Raw genomic sequence first — 21050 nt, forward strand, 5'->3', positions numbered from 1 at the left:
GAGACTATCTGGATGATCTCTCCCCAGTACAAAAAAAAAAAAAAAACTGACCTCTCTAGAAGAGAGGCAGAGCCTGAGGGCAGTTGGGGAACTGGGTTGTCTATCTACTGGGGACTATGCTTTAAACAGGCCACACAGCCTCAGAGCCCTCTGTACCTTTGCTGTCCACTGATACTTCGTTTGGAGAGAGTGTCTGTGGTAAGATTTGCATCAGGAAGCAGCTAAGCAGCTAGGCACAGCCCTGTGCCAGCAGTGGTGAGAACCTAGGAGATCTGACCAAGTCCTGGGGACATGCTGCCTGGGATGATGGCCCCAGAGCCAATACAACAACAGCTTGTCACATACAACCTATAAACAGGACATTCTTTCTTGCACTTTTAAAAGGTTGGAAAAAGTTAAGAATAACATTTCATGGCTTGTGAGAACTGTGTGATTTTTCCAATATTGGCATCCAGCTAGTCCTTCGCTGAGGACTTGTCTGCACCAGCAAGGTAGGGTACTGTTAGGAGGACCTAGCCCACAGAGCCTAAGAGAGGTGCTGTCTGGCCCTTTATGAATCTGGCCATGAATAGATGTTCCATGCTGTGTGTCTACAGGGACTATCCTGTCTCAGCCAAACATGTGAAGGTTTACAGAGGGGGAACTTTGTAAATGTTGTGAATGTTAACAGTCACTTCCAGTTTTCTACATGTGAAGATGACCCTGGATGACTAGGTAGGATAACCTGCCTGGCCATGGACAGGCCTGAGGACTATAGCGGAAGTCTTGAGATGAAATCCTCAAGGACAAAGCATCAGCATGTGCTGGAGACTTCCGTCATCTCTACCCCATTGTCCTGCTGTCCCATGAGCCAGCTCCTTGCCAGACACCACTACTCATGTGATTATCATAGATGCTGTCATGTGACTGTCACCCTCTGCTGGCATCTCTGCAAGAACTGGACTTGGGGAACTTTTGTAAACAGAATGTGCCCTAAGCAAAGACCCAACCTGTGGGGCAGAAATTGGCATTTCCCAACATGGAGGAATTTTTACCTATCCTCTGTAAGGGTCCTCATCTCCTGCATCCCCGTGGTCTCGGGGAGGGGTTATTTCATTGCCTTGTCCTAGCCTTGATCTTTTCCTGTGCTCTCTTTGACCAGTTTGGAGAGTTAGCCACTATTCTTAGGTGACTATCTCCATAATGCCCAGAGATCAGACTGTGTCCCATAGCAACACTGAATCCACCCATCTGGGGATGCCCAGAGGAGCAGACTAGAAAAGGTTCGGGCCTCTTGGACCCTTGTGCAGGAGGAGGTTCCTAACTGCAGGGTCATTTACATTAATCCCAGTGTTGAGAGATATGAGATCTGAGCCTTGACCCACATTGTCAGGTTGTCTTATGTAGAAAAGGCAGTCCACAGCCAGCTATGCTTCTAGTAAGAAGCAAGTGTGGCCTGTCTATCAAATAGGACAGGGGGTCTCCCAGAGCAACAGCAAAGGCTGGATGGTAACCAGAAGTACACCTGACTATATCATGCCTCCGTTTCCTCATACCATCAAAGACTCTGTGTTGATATAGAACAGGGCTTCTCAACCTGGGACTTTTCAACCTTGGGGCTGAACAATCCTTTCATGAGGATCACCTAAGACCATAGAAAAACACAGATATTTACACTATGATTCATAACAGTAGCAAGATTACAGTTATAAAGTAGCAACAAAAATAATTTTATGGTTGGGAGGGTCACCACAACATGAGGAGCTGTATTAAAGGGTCTAAGCTTTAGAATGGCTGGGGACCACTGATATAAAACATGGCTCACCACACAGGTCATCACGGCACCTGTCTCCAGTGGTACCCCAGAGACTGGGCCCGAAGTGATACCCTCCATGGGAGGCATCTCCAACCTAGGTCCTGGCACAGATGTAGAGGGGCATATGTGACCATTATGAATGGATGAAAGCCACTAGTTTAGTGCCCAAGTATTCATAAAACCAAGCCTTGGGCTTTGATTCTGCAGACTTCAGCTACACAGTACAAGGAGATTGACTCCTTCTGGCCACTCCAGGAAGAAGCCGAGAATCATCTCTCAAGCAGTGAGTGCGTAGACTCCAGGGGCTAGTAGCCAGGGCTCTTCTGCCTCTCCTGAGGGCCCGGACCACCTGTGATAGACCTGGAGCCCTGAGCAGAAGACTGGTGTCAGAACCTACTCGGATCCAGAGCCGCCTCCCCCCACATACTTCCTGCTCTTTCTGTCCCCTTCCCTATCCACCTGACTAAGACTGTCATCCAGGATCCATCAGGGACCTTGGCTGGCCTCCAGTCCCTGGAGAAGAGACTCTGAGAGTTCAGAACACACGGAGGTCTCCATGACTCACAGGGTGCTGAGCAGACAGAACTCCTTGGGGTTGAGTCCCTTATCTGAAGTTCAGGGCTCAGTGTTCCCACTAAGGACTAGGGTAGGACAGTTGGCCACACCCCATCCAGAGGTTACACACCACAGGATTTCTAAAACAAAAATTACAATGTCCCTGGGTCTAATTCCATCTTTATGATCCTTTAACTATCTCCCCCTGCCCCCAGGAACTCTAGCTTCCAATCCTTTAAACTCCAGAGTAGCAAGAACCTAGGGGCCTCCTAGAGTAGACACTAGCTTTAACAGCACCTGAAGAGCAAAGTTGCTGGGGGGGGGGGGGGGAGAGGGCTACAAGAAAAGGAGTCAGGTGGAGTGGGAATGGAATGGTCCCCAAACAGTTGGTGTCTCCCAATCACAACACCATGTGCCAACATCTGCCAAGGGGATAAAGTTTGTGAAAAATCTTGACCTGATCCAGCCCTCCCCTCAGGCAACCAGTCTGGGCCAGGCCATCCCACAGCAGATGAGCTGGACTCTGACTCACTCTGTACACTTTCCTTCTCAACAGTCAGTCCTTTGGCCCAGGCCCGGAGAAAAGGTTCAACACTGGGGTTAGGAAAGACACCCTGCCCCGCCAGGCCCTGCCCACAGACAGGACCAGGCCTGCTGACTCATGCTCACACAGTCTTCACCTCGGTTTCGGAAAATTTGGATTTGAACAATATTTTAATACAGGGACTGTGAAGATTCTTCCAAAATCAATTTCCGTTTTCGCCTTCCTGTTCCTGCAGCCCTCGAGAGACAGGGATCTCTTTTAAAAAATGAAATAACATCATCCTGTCCTCCTTTTGGGGAAAAATGCTTTAATGTGAGTTGTCTGAATCGGTTGGAAGCAAGCAGCAAACCCTGGTCGGTTGTCTCTTTAAATCGACTCTGCAGTGTGACGGGCAGCCGGCCGCCGGGCTGGGAAGAACCATTCCCGCTCTGCCGCAGGGAGCCAGGGCACGGCGCTGCCGCGGTCCGCGCCTCCCCCAGTCCCCATGGTTACAGCTCCTGCTTCCCGGCCGGTCCTTCATTCCCCTGGCTGTTGCTGCAGAAATCAGGCGCGCAGGCGGCTGGCGTCCCCCAACCCAGAGCTGGAAACTGCCTGCAGAGAGCGCATTGGATGCCTGCTCTTCTCGGCTCTGACTCCCTCCCTCCGGGTGCAGAGCTCCGTCCCCAGCGCAGTGCTCTGGCCACAGCCAGTCGCCAGGCTGCAGCCCTGCAATCTGTTGATAACTCCACTCATAAGCTCCAATCTTATGCCTTTCGTCATAGAAAGCTGTTCCCTAGCACGAGGGACATGCCACATCTCGCCTGTGAGAAGCGGGAGACCTGTGCCTCTTCGGCTGCCTTTACCAAAATAGGTGAGAAGTTGGGTGGCTTCCTCCTGGTGTCTGAGAAGGGAAGGGGAGGGGTAGGGCTTGTGCCCAAGCTACTGGCCGGCCACAGTGTCCACTCATGAGGGCCATTTCTGGAGCAGAAACGCTGTGAGAGATTCGGTCACTCTTGCCGTTGGGAAGGTGGATTCTGAATAACTTTGGGTAAGTCTAGAGCTTGGAGCCCTAACTAGACCACATAGTTCCAGCCAAGCAAGAATGTCCATGTGGGAGACGCCAGCCCTCAAGATCTAGCTACATCAGGCAGCAGCAGCAGCTCCTGCCTGCCAGGTCTGCCTGGGCACTGAGAGGTTTCCTCAGGTTTATTTGATTCTCTTGATTTCAATTGATAATGCTGGTCTGGCTTGTGCAGCCCAAAATAACCAAGTTACGGTCTTATGTTGGGATGGTGAGCAGAGACTACTTAAGGGATGCTTTCCGGCTGCCAGGAGCCAGATTTCCTCCCAAGTCCCAGAGCCCAGGTTGTCACCAACCTCTCTGGGTGCCTCAGATGGAGCCTGAGCCAGGGACTCCAACAGGCTGGCCAGGTTCATAGGAGCCGGAAAGGGGCAAACTTGGGAAGGGACTGAGTGCCCCCTGAGTGTACCTGGGTATTGACCAGTAACAGGCTCCCTTGCACTCTGACCATGCACTGTCTTTGCAGGTGGGTCAGCCTGCAGATCCCCATTCATCTTGCCACAGTCACTCTGAGGTAGCCTTCCCAGGAGCTCGACCGTGACTGTGTGGGACTTGACCTTCCAGATGGCCATGGAGGCTAGAGGGGAGAAGGGTGCAACATAGTGGTCGGTGCCAGCAACCCCATCGGTGCGCTTGCCTCCCTAACTCTGCAGGGCTCATGGTGAGTACAGAGCCCAAGATGCCTAAAGCTCCGACCAAAACCCTGCCATTCACATCAGACCAAGGGCTACCACCTCTGTTAGGTGGAGGAGGCCTGGGCAGGAAAGTAAGTTATGGGGTGGTTAGGCAGTTAGCAACTGCCCAGCCTGTGTCAGTCCTGGGGTGGGAGAACTCTACGGGGGCAGAGGGGTCTGGCTACACTGGGGCTCTGGCTGCCTGCCAGGGTCTGTCTGCTCACTGGCTCACTTGGTGCTGTTCATACTAATTAGCTGCAGGCACGCGGCAATGTCGAAGAAGCATTTAATCAACAGAGTGGCATCCATCCATGCCCTGGGAAACCTTGTCTAGTCCTAGACTAGGTTCCCTCCCACTCAAGGGGGCATCAGTCAGGTCACCAAGCCCTTCCTACTTGTCCCTGCTCCTCAGAAAGTCAACCAGCTTTGGCAGCTAAGGCTACAACAGGAGAGGGGGGAGGGTGTTTCTCTCACACGAGAAAAGGGTAAGGGCAGTGTGGTCAGCGGGTTGGAACAGTGTCCAAGACGTGGCGGGGGCCCTTCCCGAAAGCTCAAGCTTGTATTGTGGTTGCTGCCCTATTGGTCTCTAAGAAGGCTGACAGTCGAGTAAATAATGCATTGTGTACGCTTCTAAGGGACAGCTGACAGGGGCAGCTTGGGCTGGGGTGCGTGCTGGGAATGCCAATGACCACCAGGATAACGTGTCGGTAACCCAGGCGTGGGCTTAGGTTCCTCAGTGCAGACCTGTGTGTCTCCCTAGTAAGAAGCATTCTGTCTGAATCTCTGCTCACTTGCTTCTTGCTCCAGTCAAACCGCCCAAGAAGAGGGATCCCTGATACCTGAATTAACATCACTTTAGCAAAGGTTATGCCCATGCCGTCTCCTGACCCCAGCAAGGTTCCCTGTTCTAGGCGCTGGCAGCTCTCAAAGGAGAGCACCCTGGGCTTAAGGGTCCCTTGATTTCTGACTGTGTCTTCTACTGCCCCCAAGTGCCACACCCAACATGGCTGTCAGCCCTAGGTTGGAATGGTTTGTGGCCTTCGTCCTCAAATTCATGTTTGCAAAAATGGAAAACTGCCCTTGGCAAATGATAGGTAAACTGGCTGAAGCTTCAAGAGGCATGGGTGGCTGCAGTGACCAGCCTATGTGACCCACCAGGCAGAATTTAGCTGCCTAGCTCAGCCCTGCCACCTACAAGCCCCTGGCCCCTCCTACACTCAACTCCCTATGTAAGAAGTAGCTGCTCTTCGCTCCCTCTAGCCTCAATGTGCTAGACTCACAGCAGTTGCCAGCAGCCCTGCGGAGATTTCTGTTCCACACAAGGGCCATGCCAGACTTCAGGAGCCCAAGGCTGCCCCTTCAAGAGCCCACACTGTAAATGCCTCCCTGACAACTTGGCCTGGAGCCTATGGACTTTCGGGGAGTTTATTACTATGGACTGATAGTTTGCAGATGAGAAGTATCTGAGAGACACAGAAAGTGGGGGACGGACAGCCTGAGGTGCTATACCTTCTGTATGTCAACAGGCTGTGAGGCAGATGCTGGACAAATCACCTGGGACCCAGGGACAGAATGGTCAGTAGTTCTGTAACTGGTTGGCCTTAGCCAAGGCTCCGTAGCTAGCTAGCTGCACCGTGACTACTAGAATTTCTCTAACACATGTCTTGCAGCACACCACTTTCCTGCCCTAGGGCTTAAGATACAGCTAGTGGCCTTCTGAACCACATGCCAGGGTGGGAAAGAGCACTGGATTCAAGCTTCTGTACTTAGGCCGTGCCATGCTCCTCTTCCTAGACATTATCCTTGCCTGATCCTCCCCATGACCGTGTCCAACATGGGAAGCTGAGGGCACCTCTGTCCTCAGAGCATCTCTGTCACAGCAAGTGACAAACTCAGAAGCCAACTAGCTCTGCTACACTAAGCACTGCTGTTTAATTCCAGCAGACACCCAGGCGTGGATGACTTTGCTCTCTGTCACCTGTGATTCTCACAGTTAGCACCAAGAAAGCCTGCTCTTGAAGGGAACAAAGTGACACCTGTGAATGACAGCGAGAGTTGTTCAGCATCTGCCTTCTCTCTGCTGGTCCTTGAGAGCATTCACATCGGTGGACGAACTAAGGCACTTGCCACGTTCGTGGCTCTCATTTTCTGGCAACTAGAGGGGAGGAACTAAGCAGGATAGACTGATGTGACAGACATAGTCTGCTGTGGTGTGGGATGTGTGTTCTACAGGAGTGTGGTACAGAATATGGGGTGTAAAGGAGGTGGGGGTGGGGTGGGGTGTGGAATGGTGTGACACAGAATACATGGTGTAGAATGGATGATGTGTGTGCTGTGAAGTGTGTGGTATGGGCTATGTGGTGTGGGTGCAGAATGTGTAGTGTGGGTGTGTGGTGTAGGGTGTAGTGGAGTGGCACGTATGGCACTGGTATAGAATGGTATAATATAAAGTGTGTTATGGGACTGTGATACAGACTAGTGTGGTGTGGGATGTGTTGTAGGATGTGGGATATGTATTGTAGGGTGTGTGGTGTGGGATTTGTGGTACACATGTGTAGAGTGGGTGTGGGATATAGAATGGGTGGTATGTTCTGTGGTGTGTACTGTGGGGTGTGCTGTGGGGTGTGGGGTGTGGGGTATGGTGTGGGATGTGTAGTAGGGTGTGTGTTATGTGGTGTACATATGTGTGGAGAAAGTGTGATATATGTTTGGTATAAATGTACAGTATGGAGTAGAGTTGCATAGTATGAGATTGTTGCATGGAATGATGCAGTATTAGATGTATGGTGTGGGATATATGGTATGGAATGTGTAGAATAGGTGTGTGGTGTGGGATGTGTGCTGTAGAATGTGTAGCATGTGATATGTAATAGGAATATTGCTGTGGGGTATTTGGAGTTGAATAATATGATACGAGATATGTAGAATGTGCGGTGTGTGGGGGTGGGATGTTATAGAGTTACCAGAGTTATAGAACATGGCGTGGGATGCATGGTATGGAATGGTGTGACATGAGATACATGGTATGTGGGATGGCATGCATGGAACAGTAGATAATATATGGTGTGGGGTGTACAGGGTAGCATTCGTGGAATAGTGTATCATGTGTGTGGTGGGATATGACACAGTGGTGCAGTGCTATAAACTGGGAGTGGTGGGTCATGCCTGTCATCTCAAAATTCAGGAGGCTGAGGCAAGAAAATTGGCATGTGTCTGAGGCCTGTCTGGGCTATACAGCAAGACCTTATCTCAAAACCAGAGTGCTGCAATATAGAGAGTTACTGTCCAAGACAGTGTTTATTTGGACGATGCATAGAAGTATGTAGTAGATGACAAGAAGTAAATGGCGAAGGATAATATGGTTGTATAATGGGTACTGTGGGGTTACACTGTGTGGGACAACACAGGCTAGAACACTGTGCTGTGGGACAGTGGGATATGGAACGGTACAGTGATGACTGGTGTGCTGTGGGGCCACACAATGTGGATGTGTGTGGTGTGGAATAAGTGTGGTTTATGGTGATGTTCCTTGACATAGTGCAACATAGGATGGTCTGGGTAAGATGGCACTGTGCAGTGGGGTACTCTGGGATGACACAGTGAGGGGACCCATGGGTGGGATTTAATGTCAGTATGCTGGGATGCAGGACAGGGTGGGGTGGGGTGGCATGCTGTGAGGTGGCACCATGGGAAGCTGTAATATTTGAGTCTAGCTAATCAGGTGCTACTCCTGTGTGTTGGCTGTGACATCACTGTATATGTGTAATATGCTTGCACTGGTCTGAGCATATTAACAGCAGTAGCAACCGTGAGAGCTTTCACAGAAAACTCAGTTGGCCCTCACTTGCTGTGGTCCAGGGCTTACCTCACTGCCACTGGATGCTGGCTTGTCTGACAGGGACACAAAGCCTCACCTAGCCCCTGCTTGGGGTCAAGGATCACAATACATGATACATTTGCAACACCCTTTGTGTCAGCTGTTTCCACAGGAGAGGGGACTAAAGACCCACGAAAGCCTAAAAGCCTGAGTTTAATACCACAGAACCCACATAAAAGTGAAAGGAAAGAGATGATTCCACAAAGTTGTCCTCTGACCTCCACACATGAACATACCACACACACACACACACACACACACACACACACACATACATACATACACACACACATACACACATATATACAGTACATACACACATATATACGCAATACATACACACACATACATGCCATGCTAATAATTGATTAAATCAATAAATATATAATAAGATATGACAGGATTTTCAATGCCAAAGGCACTGGGGAGGTGTATAAAGAGTAGACCTCACACCCTGGCTCTGCAACTCTGTGGAACTCAGACAAGCCCCCAAGGCACTGCCTCCCTGCTCACGGTGCATGAGGGTCACAACAGCTGGCTGTGGAGCACTTTCAGATGCACGGGAGCATCTGTGTGTGATCAGCTCTGAGACCATGGGTGAAGGGAGATCTGTAGCCCTAAGTTATGAAACGTATATGAGCCCAAACATGGGAGGCTTCAACCTGGCCTGGCTGTGGTACTCAGGAGCCAGCAAATGGCCTGGCCTTGCCTCCCCTTGCAGGCAGGTGAGATAAATCGTTAGGTTTACGAGCAGCTCAGGACTTCTACTCTCAGGGTTTGTTGGAGTCAGTTGGGTTTGGTTTTTTGCTTTTACTTTTTGTTTTATTTTGTTCGTTTTGTTTTTCTTTTCCTTTTTGTTCATCCCAAGGTCTAAATGGCTAGAAACGTCTCAGAGCTACAGTTCTGTCAGGCAGAGCTTTTCCGATCTCAACAGTCCCCTCAACTATCCACACTGAGAAAGCAACTGCCAGCCTAGAAGGAACCTCCACAATGTCTCCAAAATGTCCTTCTTCAAATCTCTCCATGATTTCACCATCCCATATACCCCCTAAAAAGAAAATCACAGCACACCGTATTCATGTGTCATCCACTGGCGTTGTGAGAGAATGAGTGTCATACCTTCTGCTTGTCCCATGGAAGGCTGATAGATCGATAAGATCCAGTTATCACTGAAAAGATGGGCAAGGAGATGCATCAGGCTCTATTGAAACCAGTCTGGGTTGGCATAGAACCAGCAAAGAAAAAAAAAATCCAGACCTGAGCAGAGCGAGAAGAGTGAGCAAGCTGCACACAGTGACTCACACTGGTGAGCCCACCGCTTGAGAAGCTGAGGCAGCTACAGACTGAGACCCTGCCACAAAACAAACGAGAACGAAGCCACAGATGGAGATGAGGAAGACTACCCAGAAAAACTGAGTCGAGAGAAGAACCGAGGCTGAGGAGATGACTCAGTGGGTAAGACAACTCGCTGTGCCAAACACATAAGCCTGGGTTCAAGCCTATCACTTATGTAAAACAAAACACATAAGCAGGCATGACTACATGCTCCCATAACCCCAACAAAGACAGGAGGGTTGTTGAGCTAACCTGCCAGGAGGCTTGCTCCAGTTTCACTCAGAGACTGACTCAAAGGAAGAAGGCAGAAGTGGTGAAGCAGGACAAGTGACAGCCTCCTCTGGCTTTTGTACATGTGCAGAGGCACGTGCTTATGCACATACGTGTATGCATACATCACACACACATACAATGCAACACACACTCTCATACAGGTACACACAGAGAGCCACAAAAAAATAAATAAGGAAAAAGGAAGGAAGGAAGGAAGGAAGGAAGGAAGGAAGGAAGGAAGGAAGGAAGGAAGGAAGGAAGGAAGGAAAGAAGGAAGGAAAGCAAGAAGAGAGGGAGGAAGGAGGGAGGGAGAGAACAAACCAGGAGAGGAATCAGAAAGATCCAGTTGCTCCCTGTATTTAAAGTTCCCAGGTCAGAGAGCCATGTGTCTTCAGACCTGGCATCCCAGGTTCAAGAGACTCCTTTTCCACTTGTCACAGTTACCACGAGCTTTTGTATTACTTAATTGAATCCTCCTTCCCTCCTTCCTTCTTGTCCTGTGTAATTCCTGACTCGTTTTATTGGCAGGACAAGCTCAAAGGATACATCAACTAAAGCACAATGAAAATGTGAATGGAAGCCATGACTCAAAACAGGATACCTGTGACTGTATGTTAGAGCAGGTGTCTTAGCCACTGTTCTGTTGCTACATGGAGACACCAAGGCAATGCTTATAAAAGAACATTTAACTGGGGGCTTGCTTTCAGTTTCAGTTTCCATTATTATCATGGCAGGGAATGTGACAACAGACAAGCTTAGCTAAGAGCTACATCCTGATCCTTGGGAGACACTGGGCTTGGCTTGAGGTTTTGAAACCTCAAAGCCCAGCCCATGACACACTTCCTCCAATAAGGCCGCACCTCCTAATCCTTCTAATCCTTTCAAATATGCATGCTAGTGACTACCACATTCATCATGAGCCTGTGGAGTCCATTCTTCTTCAAATTACCACAGTGGGGCTATTCATGGGACTGTTGGCTGAGCACCCAGCTTAAGGGAATAGAGAAATGTCCAAAGTGGCTTCTGAAGCCATCAGCCCATCCTGCAGACAATGCAAGCAGTAAATCACCTGGACCTACCTTGTTAGGGACAACCTCTAACTCTCACTGAAATTCACCCTGCTTCTGAGGGTTCTCTGGGATGCCCTTCCCCCACCTCACTGAATCTACAGGTGCTTTTCCTACTTTGAGCTGATAGCATCACCCAACAACAGTTCTGGGGAGTAAGCAGGAGTTATCCAGCGGTCAATGAACAGAAAAGGGAAAGAACCCTGGAGGCTCCCAGGCTGTGCTCAGGTGTCGGTTTTCACTAGACCTGCATTCTGACAGTTCATTATTTTATGCTGTCATCAGAGAAGGGACAAGACTTCCAAGAAACAGGGTGCCACCTCTTCCCCCCACCCCGACTTGGTTATATTAAGATCTTTGACAGTGTGGTGGGTATATCTGTATCACTATAATGAGATGCTAATGAGCTCAGCCTCCTCTCGAGTGTCAACATGACCTCCACATCAGACTTCACTGATGTAGAGTTCCTGTGGAATGTGTGTGGTAACTGGGTAGCAGGCAGCCAGGAGCATGCGGTTATCAGCATGTTAGCTGTAATTTGTGAGGGCAAGTGACAGCTGGCTGGACAACAGGCTTTGGTCATTTGAGAGCTCTTATATGGTGACCTGGAAGCCAGACTCGGCTCACCATGACTGCTCTGAGAATGTTCTGGCTCCACAGCTACAGAGGGAACTATCCTCAAGCCAGGCAGCTTTTGCCTGACCCCATGTCAGATCACTGGAATCTTGCCCAAGGAACATTTGCACAGTAGACTCCTTGAGAGGAACTTGCCCATGTGTGAACTTTAAAATATGAAATGCATCTCCATTTTGCATTGCCTACTTTGAATTTTAAATGTCACCTCTAAAAATGCAGAAAGGCACTGCTGATCATTCTGATACAAACAAGCAGGAAACCAAACCCCATTTTTCACCAAGCTCATTGGTCATTCCCTGGGTCATCCTGTCCCTAGTATCGGAAGTCTGTCTTCATATAGGTGACTTCAACCCCCCTCCAGGCCAGGTCTCCAAAGCTTACAGAGCCACTAAAGGGTCAGAGGCCTCCCCCTGTCAATGTCCAGCTGAGAATGAGCCCTTCAGCCCAAGATTGTGATCCTGTCTGGACAGCATCCTACAAAAAAAAAAAAAAAAAATCACTGCATAGCAAGCTGGCTTTCTGAGCTTTCTGCCTGCTACATGAAGACAGTTCTGTTTTGTTATCTGACCTCCCGTGAGGCTTTGCTATATGACTCCAAGGCATAGATCAAGTTCCTATAGGGACTGGGAATGAGAATGTGGAACAGTGCTCCTAACTCAGAACACCAGGGACACTGCAAGCACTGCTCTGGTTAGAGCTGAGCCCTCTGCCCTCTCTGGCTGCCTCAGATCACTTCCATCAGACGAGTTTGATACCATCAGGCTCACAAGCCCCTGTGATAGCCTCACACCCCATAGACACAATATCAGTGCCATGAGGTGGGGAAGACTTGTAAGCCACAGATAGGCCGTCATTGTAGAGTCTGAGTGGCAGGGAAGAGACACAACTGCAAGGCAAGGACCGTACTTGGAAGCTCACTTGCTCTCTCTCTCTCTCTCTCTCTCTCTCTCTCTCTCTCTCTCTCTCTCTCTCTCTCTCTCTCTCTCTCTCTCCTTCCCTCCTTCCCTCCCTCCCGCCCTCCCGCCCTCCCTCCCTCCCCTTTCTCCCTCCCTCACTAGCAACAATGGTAAAATCCTAAGACTCCCATGAAAAGACCCATGTGCCTAGGAACCTGGAGCTGTCACTTGGGCCCAGTTGAACCCAGAGTTCTTAGAACCCCATGGGGCACGAGCTCATCAGGTATGTGGATATCCTGAGCTCATCAGGAAGCATGCTCCCCATGACTCAGAAGTTGGCTTCTGTCTGACAGGAAGCAGCTGAGCCGAGACAAGCAGAATAATGGCCTTGGTGCTCACAGGAGCCAGCGTGTCCTCTTTGTCACCACCTAGTAAATTCCCTGCAGACAGACACCCAGGAAGGACATGTAGATCAAGTGTCCTGGAAGCGGCTGCTCTACACTGGGTCTGGGACCCTCCACTTAACACACTATAGAAAGCACCTGAGGCTTTGAAGTCAGGGGCACTCGGGAGATCTTAATGGAGGCTCTTATTGCTTGGAGAGTGAGGTCGTCTCTGGCTGTGTTCCTAAAGATACCCATGGGCAAATGTCCCAAGTATGCCGCATAACTGAGCTGACCCTCCCAACAAGGTGCTGGTTGTCCAGGAAGCAAGGCATGGTTGAAGACACATTCCTTGGGGAAAGAGTACACTCAGCCCCTTCAGAAACTCTCAGTCCACTGCAGGTGCCTTGTCCTCAGGCACAGGCACCTCCTGCAATTGTTGCCTGGCCAGCACTTCTGAGGACTTCCAGGGTCAGAGATGTGATGGCGCTGTAGGGCATTCTCCCTTAGCTGTGCCATCCTGTAGCTATCTAGACTACAGATTCCTCCTTCCCAGGACCTGGGGCCCAGTGTGGGAAGTTTCCTGGTTAGGCAGGTAGGAGGTGGGGATCTCCAATGGAGAGAAGTATAATGTGCCTGCTCCAGAGCTAGCTTTGTGATGACTCATTAGGAGATCATGACCTGGGAAAGACACAGACCACATGGCATCTCACCTTTTGAGCCTCATGTCTTCCAGAGAGTTAGTTGTTCATGTGCTACCCATGTCCTCACCTAACCTCAGAACTCTTTCCTGCATCAGTTATGACCCAGAAGTGTGATGGGTATGAGGGCACTGTGGGCATGAGCCCTGGCTGCCCGCTGACCAGGTTTCTCTTCAAGGTCAACCAGAGACTTGACCCTCTTGCCCCAAACATAGTGGCAAGGACACTCACCCAGGGCCCTAAGGATTTCCAACCCAGACATCCATTTCTCTGTGTTGCCCTATCCTAGGAAAGCCATTCTTTCATTTGAACTGTGACCTCCAGCCCTTTACTTCAGTTCTGACACACAGTACAGTGGATGAAGCTGGAAAGGGTCCTGAGGCTACCTATTTCTTGTAACATCTCTTTCTCCATCTGCTTGGGTTAATGCCCCTAGGACCTGCTGAAAACCGGTGGAGAATTCCCTCCGGGAAGCCATTGAAAAGCATAATGTCAGGGAGCGTGGGGTACAGACGTGGGTTGGGGAGGCTAAGTGTTCTGTAGCTTGTCTGAAGGCAGCAGGCACACAGGCAGTGGAAGCTGGCGCCTGCCTGCCCTCTGTCTATGGCATGGATAGAGAGAAGGCTAGAGGCAGATATAAGCACTGTGGAAATGCCGTCTCAGAGTCAGGGGCAGATGCTCTCAGCTGAGCAGCCCTGAGAAGACACCAACCTCAGGTGGGCTCTACCCTACCTACACCCTTCCTGTATGAGTAGTCACTGAAGAGAGTCCCTCTGTGCTACCAGCCTGACCCCTCCTGAAACACCTGACAAATCACATAAAGAACCCTGGCCATCCATATCAGTCACTCCGCTCTCTGCTTCCTTTCCAGGATTTGAAGACTGTCCTCTCCCTGCCCCAGTACCCAGGGGAGTTCCTGCATCCCGTGGTGTATGCCTGCACCGCGGTCATGCTCCTGTGTCTCCTTGCCTCTGTCATCACCTACATCCTGCATCAGAGGTAAGGAAGCCCACCCTGCCCTATCCAGCACAGTGACCACAAGGGCATACATAGTACTGGAGAAAACCCAATCTTTCCATCCTGAGTCTTGAGCCTTCTTTCTTTCTTTCTTTCTTTCTTTCTTTCTTTCTTTCTTTCTTTCTTTCTTTCTTTCTTCTTTCCTTCTCTTCTTCTTCTTCTTCTTCTTCTTCTTCTTCTTCTTCTTCTTCCTCTCTCTCTCTCTCTCTCTCTCTCTCTCTCTCTCTCTCTCTCTCTCTCTCNTCTTCTTCTTCTTCTTCTTCTTCTTCTTCTTCTTCTTCTTCCTCTCTCTCTCTCTCTCTCTCTCTCTCTCTCTCTCTCTCTCTCTCTCTCTCTCTCTATTTTATGGGTATGAGTGATTTGCCTATATGTATATATGTGCTCTGTGTATGTGCATGGGATGGCCCAAGGAGGCCAGTAGAGGGTGCCTGGTTCCCTAGAACTAGAGTTAAGGATGATTACAAGCCACCATGCAGATGCTGAAAACCAAACCCAAGACCTCTGAAAGATACCAAGTGCTCTTAAAGGTTGAGCCATCTCTTAGCCCTCACTGGGACTTCTTAACATCAGCCTCTGTGTCCTTGTAAAACTGTGTACAAGTCTGTCCTGAAATGGAAGCATATTGGTTCCGGCATCCTAAGAGATCATGGTCATGCTTTCAGGGTCCTTGAAGTCCCCCTCTCTATTGTGACTTTTTATCTAAGGGCCTTCTAGACAGAGATCTACTTCTGAGTTTGTTTCTGGGCGCCTTTGTCTGGGAACGAGATGTGTGTGACTTCTGTGTGCCTGGATCCATAGAAGCTGCACAAGGAAATAGGAGAAAGGGATTCCAGCCATAGCCACAGCCAAACCATAATTAAAATTGTAAGTAATGCCTAGGCCTAGGCCATAGGCAGACACAGTGGAGGCTTGGTATGTCAAGGGCACTGTTCGGGGAGAAGATGGATCCAAAACTGTTCTTAGTCTACTTTGGCAGTCCTCACAAGTTACCGTAAAGTGGCTGATTGATAACAATGGCTAGAATAGAAAAAAAGAAAGAAAGAAAGAAAGAAAGAAAGAAAGAAAGAAAGAAAGAAAGAAAGAAAGAAAGAAAGAAAGAAAGAAAGAAAAGAAATTGGTTCTTCACAGGTCTAGAAACTGGAATTCAAGGGCGAGGGTACTGAGCAGGTTTGGTGTCTGATGAGAACTCATGTCTTGGTACACACATGGCATTCTCTCTAAGTCCTCCAGTTGTATGGAGAAGGGAGCTATTAGGGGCCTCGTTGATAAGGGCACTAACCCTATTCATGAGACTCCATCCCAGCAACCATATCCTAACACCATCGTGCTGAAATCGAGTTTCAGCAGAGATTTCTTTAAAAGATTTATTTATTTTTATGTATATGAGTACAGTGTAGCTGTCTTGAGACACCAGAAGAGGGCATCAGATCCCATTACAGATGGTTGTGAGCCACCATGTGGTGCCTGGGANTTGAACTCAGGACCTCTAGAAGAGCAGCCAGTGCTCTTAACCACAAAGCCATCTCCCCAACCCCCTTCAGCAGAGAATTTGAGAGGCACACCCAGACCACAGAAGCTGTAGGACGAGACTTAGACAGGTACACAGCCATGATGGAGTCAGAGTCATAGGCCGAACAATGCTGGCCCTGCCCTGGCTGGCTAGGCAGAACTTGAGACATGCTGCTGACATTATCATAACCAAAGTCAATCAGACATCTACTCAGAGAGAGAGAAGTGGTCCCAGGAATTAGGGGTGTGACTTCCCCCTCTGAGACCCCAGACAAGCCAGTCTCTGTCAAATGGGCACAGGGGGTAGAAACTCTACAAAAGCCTTTGCAAGCATTGCACCTGTGAAAACCTGCTGACGTGGACAAGGCTCAGTTCCTTATCTTTCTCATGGTCTGGTCCTTCGGATAGGTTTCTCCCAGTCCTGCTGAGGGCCTACTGTTCCCACCATGGACCAAGGGTGGTATTTCCAGGCTCTTTGAACCGGTGGTTTTTAATGTGAAACCTCTGCTTCCCACAGTGCCATCCGGATAAGCCGGAAAGGCCGGCACGCACTCCTCAACTTCTGCTTCCACGCCGCTCTGACCTTCACCGTGTTTGCTGGTGGCATCAATCGCACCCAACACCCCATCCTGTGCCAAGCGGTGAGTGCTGCCTTCCTGGTGCTATTTAAAAAAAAAAAAAAAAAAAAAAAGTGTGCATGACAGTTTTCTTATCACAGCAGGAACGTATGCTAATTTGCTTATAAAGTAATACCTTAGTGCTTGTTCGGCTGTTGCTCCCGAGGAGACTGGGGCTTCTATAGTGACTCTATATTCTAACCCCACTCTGTCTTAAGCAGGCTGTTTGGCCCAACATTTGGCCATATGAGATAATTTTATTTTTCCTTAGAGGCTAAGGACTAGTGTGCCAGATACCTAGACAGCTACTGTCCAGCAAATGTGGATCTTCACAAGAATGGGGACATGATGCCTCTGCCAAAATAGCAGCCAGGCAGGACCCAGGGGTGGGATGAGTGAGACCTTCCAATGCTGACCTCAGCCTGCCAGCAGACCCGCCAGCCATAGCCACCAGCAGCAGCAGAGGGTCTATCCCCACATGAACCAGGCAGAACAGCCCAGGCATCTCTGTTCTCTTAGGGCAAGGGGGCTTTGAAACACTCAGCATGGGAAAGAATAGCTCAAATCACAAGGCAGATCATCTTCACACATGTGGCCTGGTTTGAGCATCTTAAACTGGGAAACAGACAGGATCTGTGGCCCGCGGCTAAGATGATGCCAGAGAGACTCCTTCCAACCAGGACTGTCCTTTTGGGTTGTGGCTCTGGATCAAGGAAACAAGTCAACTGATTCTCCGGCAAGGAGACTGTGTTTGTCCTGCTCCACACCTAAGCTCTAAGAGTGAGGACAGGCAGGGACCCAGAGCAGCTTACCAAAAAGCTTGGTGCTTTCTGTCATTTCATGGCCAACATCTTCCCTGTACCATGGGTCCTCACATATCCCTAACGGTTGCAAATTCAGCAAATAGGTATTGGCAGCGGCAGAAATGACTCCAGCCAATCTGAGGACCGCATGACCCACATTAATGACAATAACCACATTATCAGTTCCCCAGCCTCTCCTATGACGAGTCGTCCTGCTTGGTGAGGCTTATCCTGAGGACCAATGGGTAATAAGTTATTCCCAGAACAGGACACACCCTCCCACCTCCCTGGTTCCCATCCAGACCCACCTAGCTCAGGCAGACTTAAGCTGACTCAGCCACAGCTACTTTGTTTCCCTACACTGATGCCATTTGAAGCCCAAAATGTTCTGGGAGCATGACACCCACACCTGAAAGACACAACCCATGCTCTGGTCCCCTGGGCACCATATATATGTGACTGTGTGACACATCAAACCCCAGGAAGCCAGGCCCCTACCCTGGCCTGGGCCAGACTAGCAGAAGAGGCAGTACCACATGCCTGAATGGGAGAGAAGACAGTTTCCTCCATTGCTGCCTCTGTGAAGCTGGAAAGAGCCACAGTGAGGGCTAGGAAATCCCACTCTCTCCTGCTATAAAAGCTTGCCCAGAAGCCAAAAAGGCAATTGAGTAGGTCGTTATCTTTATGTCTTCACTCTGCCACCAAGTGCTGCGCAGCTGGGGCCTGCTGGCCACACAGTCATTAGAATCATCTTAGGGCCTCCATAAAAGCCAGCACTGGCCCCAGGCTCAGGCCAACCCTATAAAGCCCCAGGGATCCAAGCACCCATGGCATTCCAGAATTCCACTGGGGCAGGACCTGGAAGAGAGATTTGGTAGGTGGGGACAAATGGACCTGGAAATATCCTCCGAGCTAAGATCTATAAGGGCCGTACTCCGATGAGAAGTCCTTAGTAACAATGCTGGGACTCCAGATAAAGGACAGGTCCCTGTGTGCTGGAGTACGGTGGACTGCAGAAAACAGACACCTCCTAGTCTCCGGTGGCTTTTCCTGAAATGACCAGCCCCTATTCATCCCTTGCTTTTCGACACTCTGCCAGGTACCGGCAGTGTTAGCGGTGTGGGACCAGTGGAAACCCATCTGCCAGGCTATTCTGGGGGAACATTGTAGACAGCAGACTAAGGACCAAAAAGCCACACATCCTGTTAGTTTTGCGGAGACCCTGAACTGCTGCTGCAAGGACAGGGGAGTCGGGGAGCTCAGGAGAAACAAGAGCTAAAGGGGACCCAGGTCCCACAAAACACTCCAGGTAGTAATCTCCTCCACACCAGGACATTTTTAAATGCCTCTGTGCCTATGCACAGAAGTAAAGGTGTCTATTGCTTTTGAGGCCTCCCTGAGCCAAGAAGCCAGGCTGGTTTTAATCAGCAGCCTGACAGGTCAGACGCTAGCCCACTTCACTCATCACAACAGCTCCCCTACCTCACCTGCTAAGAGGGAGTTACCTGAGAGGAACAGGCTAAAAATTAGATCACTGAAAGCTAGCTGTGTCCCCCACTTTGATCAGCAACCAAGTGACTGAGTACAGGAGTCCCAGCCCCTCCCCACCCAAGCTCAGCATCATCAGAACAACCAGGAGAAGTGGTCCAGAGCTCTGGATGGCTGGCGAGAACAGACAGTTGTCATAGCAACAGAAAGATGACCGTGAGTCTCATTAAAGTACTAAGTGACATCATAAACAAAGCAGAAGGCTGCTGTTAGTCCCACATAATGAATGTACGTCAGTGCTGGCCCTAGGTCCGGAAGCAAGGGAGGGTGTCCTGCCTGCTTCTTCCTCTCAATAGCACATGCTGTCTGGAAGCCAAGCGGCATCCCTTGACCTCCCTATGTGTTCTGCCTCAAGTTGGTGTTTCAGAGACAAAGTCTGCCTTTGTACACTTTCTGCTCCCTGATCATACAGCCTAGATGAGACTCAGCTTAAGGGAGGAAACAGCCAGGCCTCCCCTCCCTCTCTCCTCCCAGCCGTGCCCCCACCCACCTCAAGGCCCTGAACTAATGTCTCAAGGGCAAAAGTCAGGAGCCCTTCTGAGGATGAGTCTGACGTTTCTGTCTGTCTATGACAGTGACAGCCACGCTGCAGACCTTCCTTAAAGCCGTGCCTACCTCCCCTTTTCTGTTTGCCTTTGCACTGAACTGTTAGATGGCAGGCAGCTCTTGCCACCCAGATCCTGGGCCTCCTACTCTCATCTGGGAGAGGTGAGCCCAGTGTGGCTGGAATGTCCATGTGGCCTATCTCACCTGAGCATCAGCAAAGCCAAGAAAAAGCTGAACTCACAGGACATGCTGCGCTGTACCCACAAAGCCATCAACACCATAAACAGTTCTTCAATCCCTCCAACCCCCACCCCACCCCAAATCCTCATCAATTATTATAGCATTTGCTCATAAGTAAAAATTGAACTCTGGATTCGATAAATCATTATAATCGTGCGATGTTAGCTTTATTCAGGAAATCTCTGTATTCCTTAAACATTTATGTCCTTTCCGATTATAGCAATATTTTACTTGCCATTTCAAAATGTCAGGTTAGTACCTCAAAGGTAGCCTTATTTTATGGAATCAGATGGAGATGAAGCAGTGCAGAATGCGTAATTAGCTAGCGTAAAAGTGCTGGCTGGGACTAGCTCCGGCGGCTGTTTCCATAGCAATGAGTCACTGTGACGTGCAAGGGTGGGTTATCAGAGCCTCATCCCTGAGGTGCCTTTCCTTAAATTCAGTGCCTCGGTGAATAAGTATGGGGAGCCCTGCTGTGCAGCTGTATCTGCCTTCCACTTGGGGGGCCCAGAGTGGGGCCAGGGTTCACAAATAGGTGTGTACATCAGAGTCCATACATAAAGATGGCATAGACTTCCTGCAGAGGGGGATCTAGTAGGCACCCCACCTCACCCCCGCCGCAAGCTTCTCACAGGTCCACATACACAGCAAATAGCTGGACAGTGTAAGAGTCTCAACTGCCTCTGGCTCCTTCCCTACCTGTTCTCCACCTGGTCTCACTTTTTTTTATGGTCCCTAAAGAGCTACAGAACAGCTGTCAGGGTTCTGTATACTCATGGCCCAGAAAGTTAGGACTGTACCCAAGGAGTCTGCTGTGCATGCTGGGGCAGGTGGCTGGAGCAGGTGGCTGGAGGAGGTGGCTGGGGCAGGTGGCTGGAGGAGGTGGCTGGAGGAAGTGGCTAAGGCAGGTGGCTGGAGGAGGTGGCTGGAGGTGGTGGCTGGGGCAGGTGGCTGGGGCAGGTGGCTGGAGGAGG

At 49.9% G+C, this 21050-nt stretch overlaps 1 protein-coding gene across 2 annotated transcripts in view; it reads left to right on the plus strand.

Annotated features, from left to right (window-relative positions):
- Window positions 1-3390: 3390 nt before the first annotated feature.
- The window catches only part of Adgra1 (adhesion G protein-coupled receptor A1), a 44308-nt gene continuing 26648 nt past the window's right edge, over window positions 3391-21050 (plus strand). Inside the window, exons 1-5 of one of the 2 annotated variants that reach the window (XM_021211819.1) lie at window positions 3391-3744; window positions 4421-4615; window positions 9374-9960; window positions 14668-14795; window positions 16840-16963. In XM_021211819.1, the coding sequence (XP_021067478.1) occupies window positions 9949-9960; window positions 14668-14795; window positions 16840-16963 (264 nt within the window). In that variant the 5' untranslated portion in view covers window positions 3391-3744; window positions 4421-4615; window positions 9374-9948. The remainder of the gene's footprint in view (window positions 3745-4420; window positions 4616-9373; window positions 9961-14667; window positions 14796-16839; window positions 16964-21050) is intronic. The other variant, XM_029540146.1, reaches the window with a different exon arrangement.

Source organism: Mus pahari, chromosome 1 (genome assembly GCF_900095145.1).
Source record: "Mus pahari chromosome 1, PAHARI_EIJ_v1.1, whole genome shotgun sequence".
NCBI classification, from domain to species: Eukaryota; Metazoa; Chordata; class Mammalia; order Rodentia; family Muridae; genus Mus; species Mus pahari.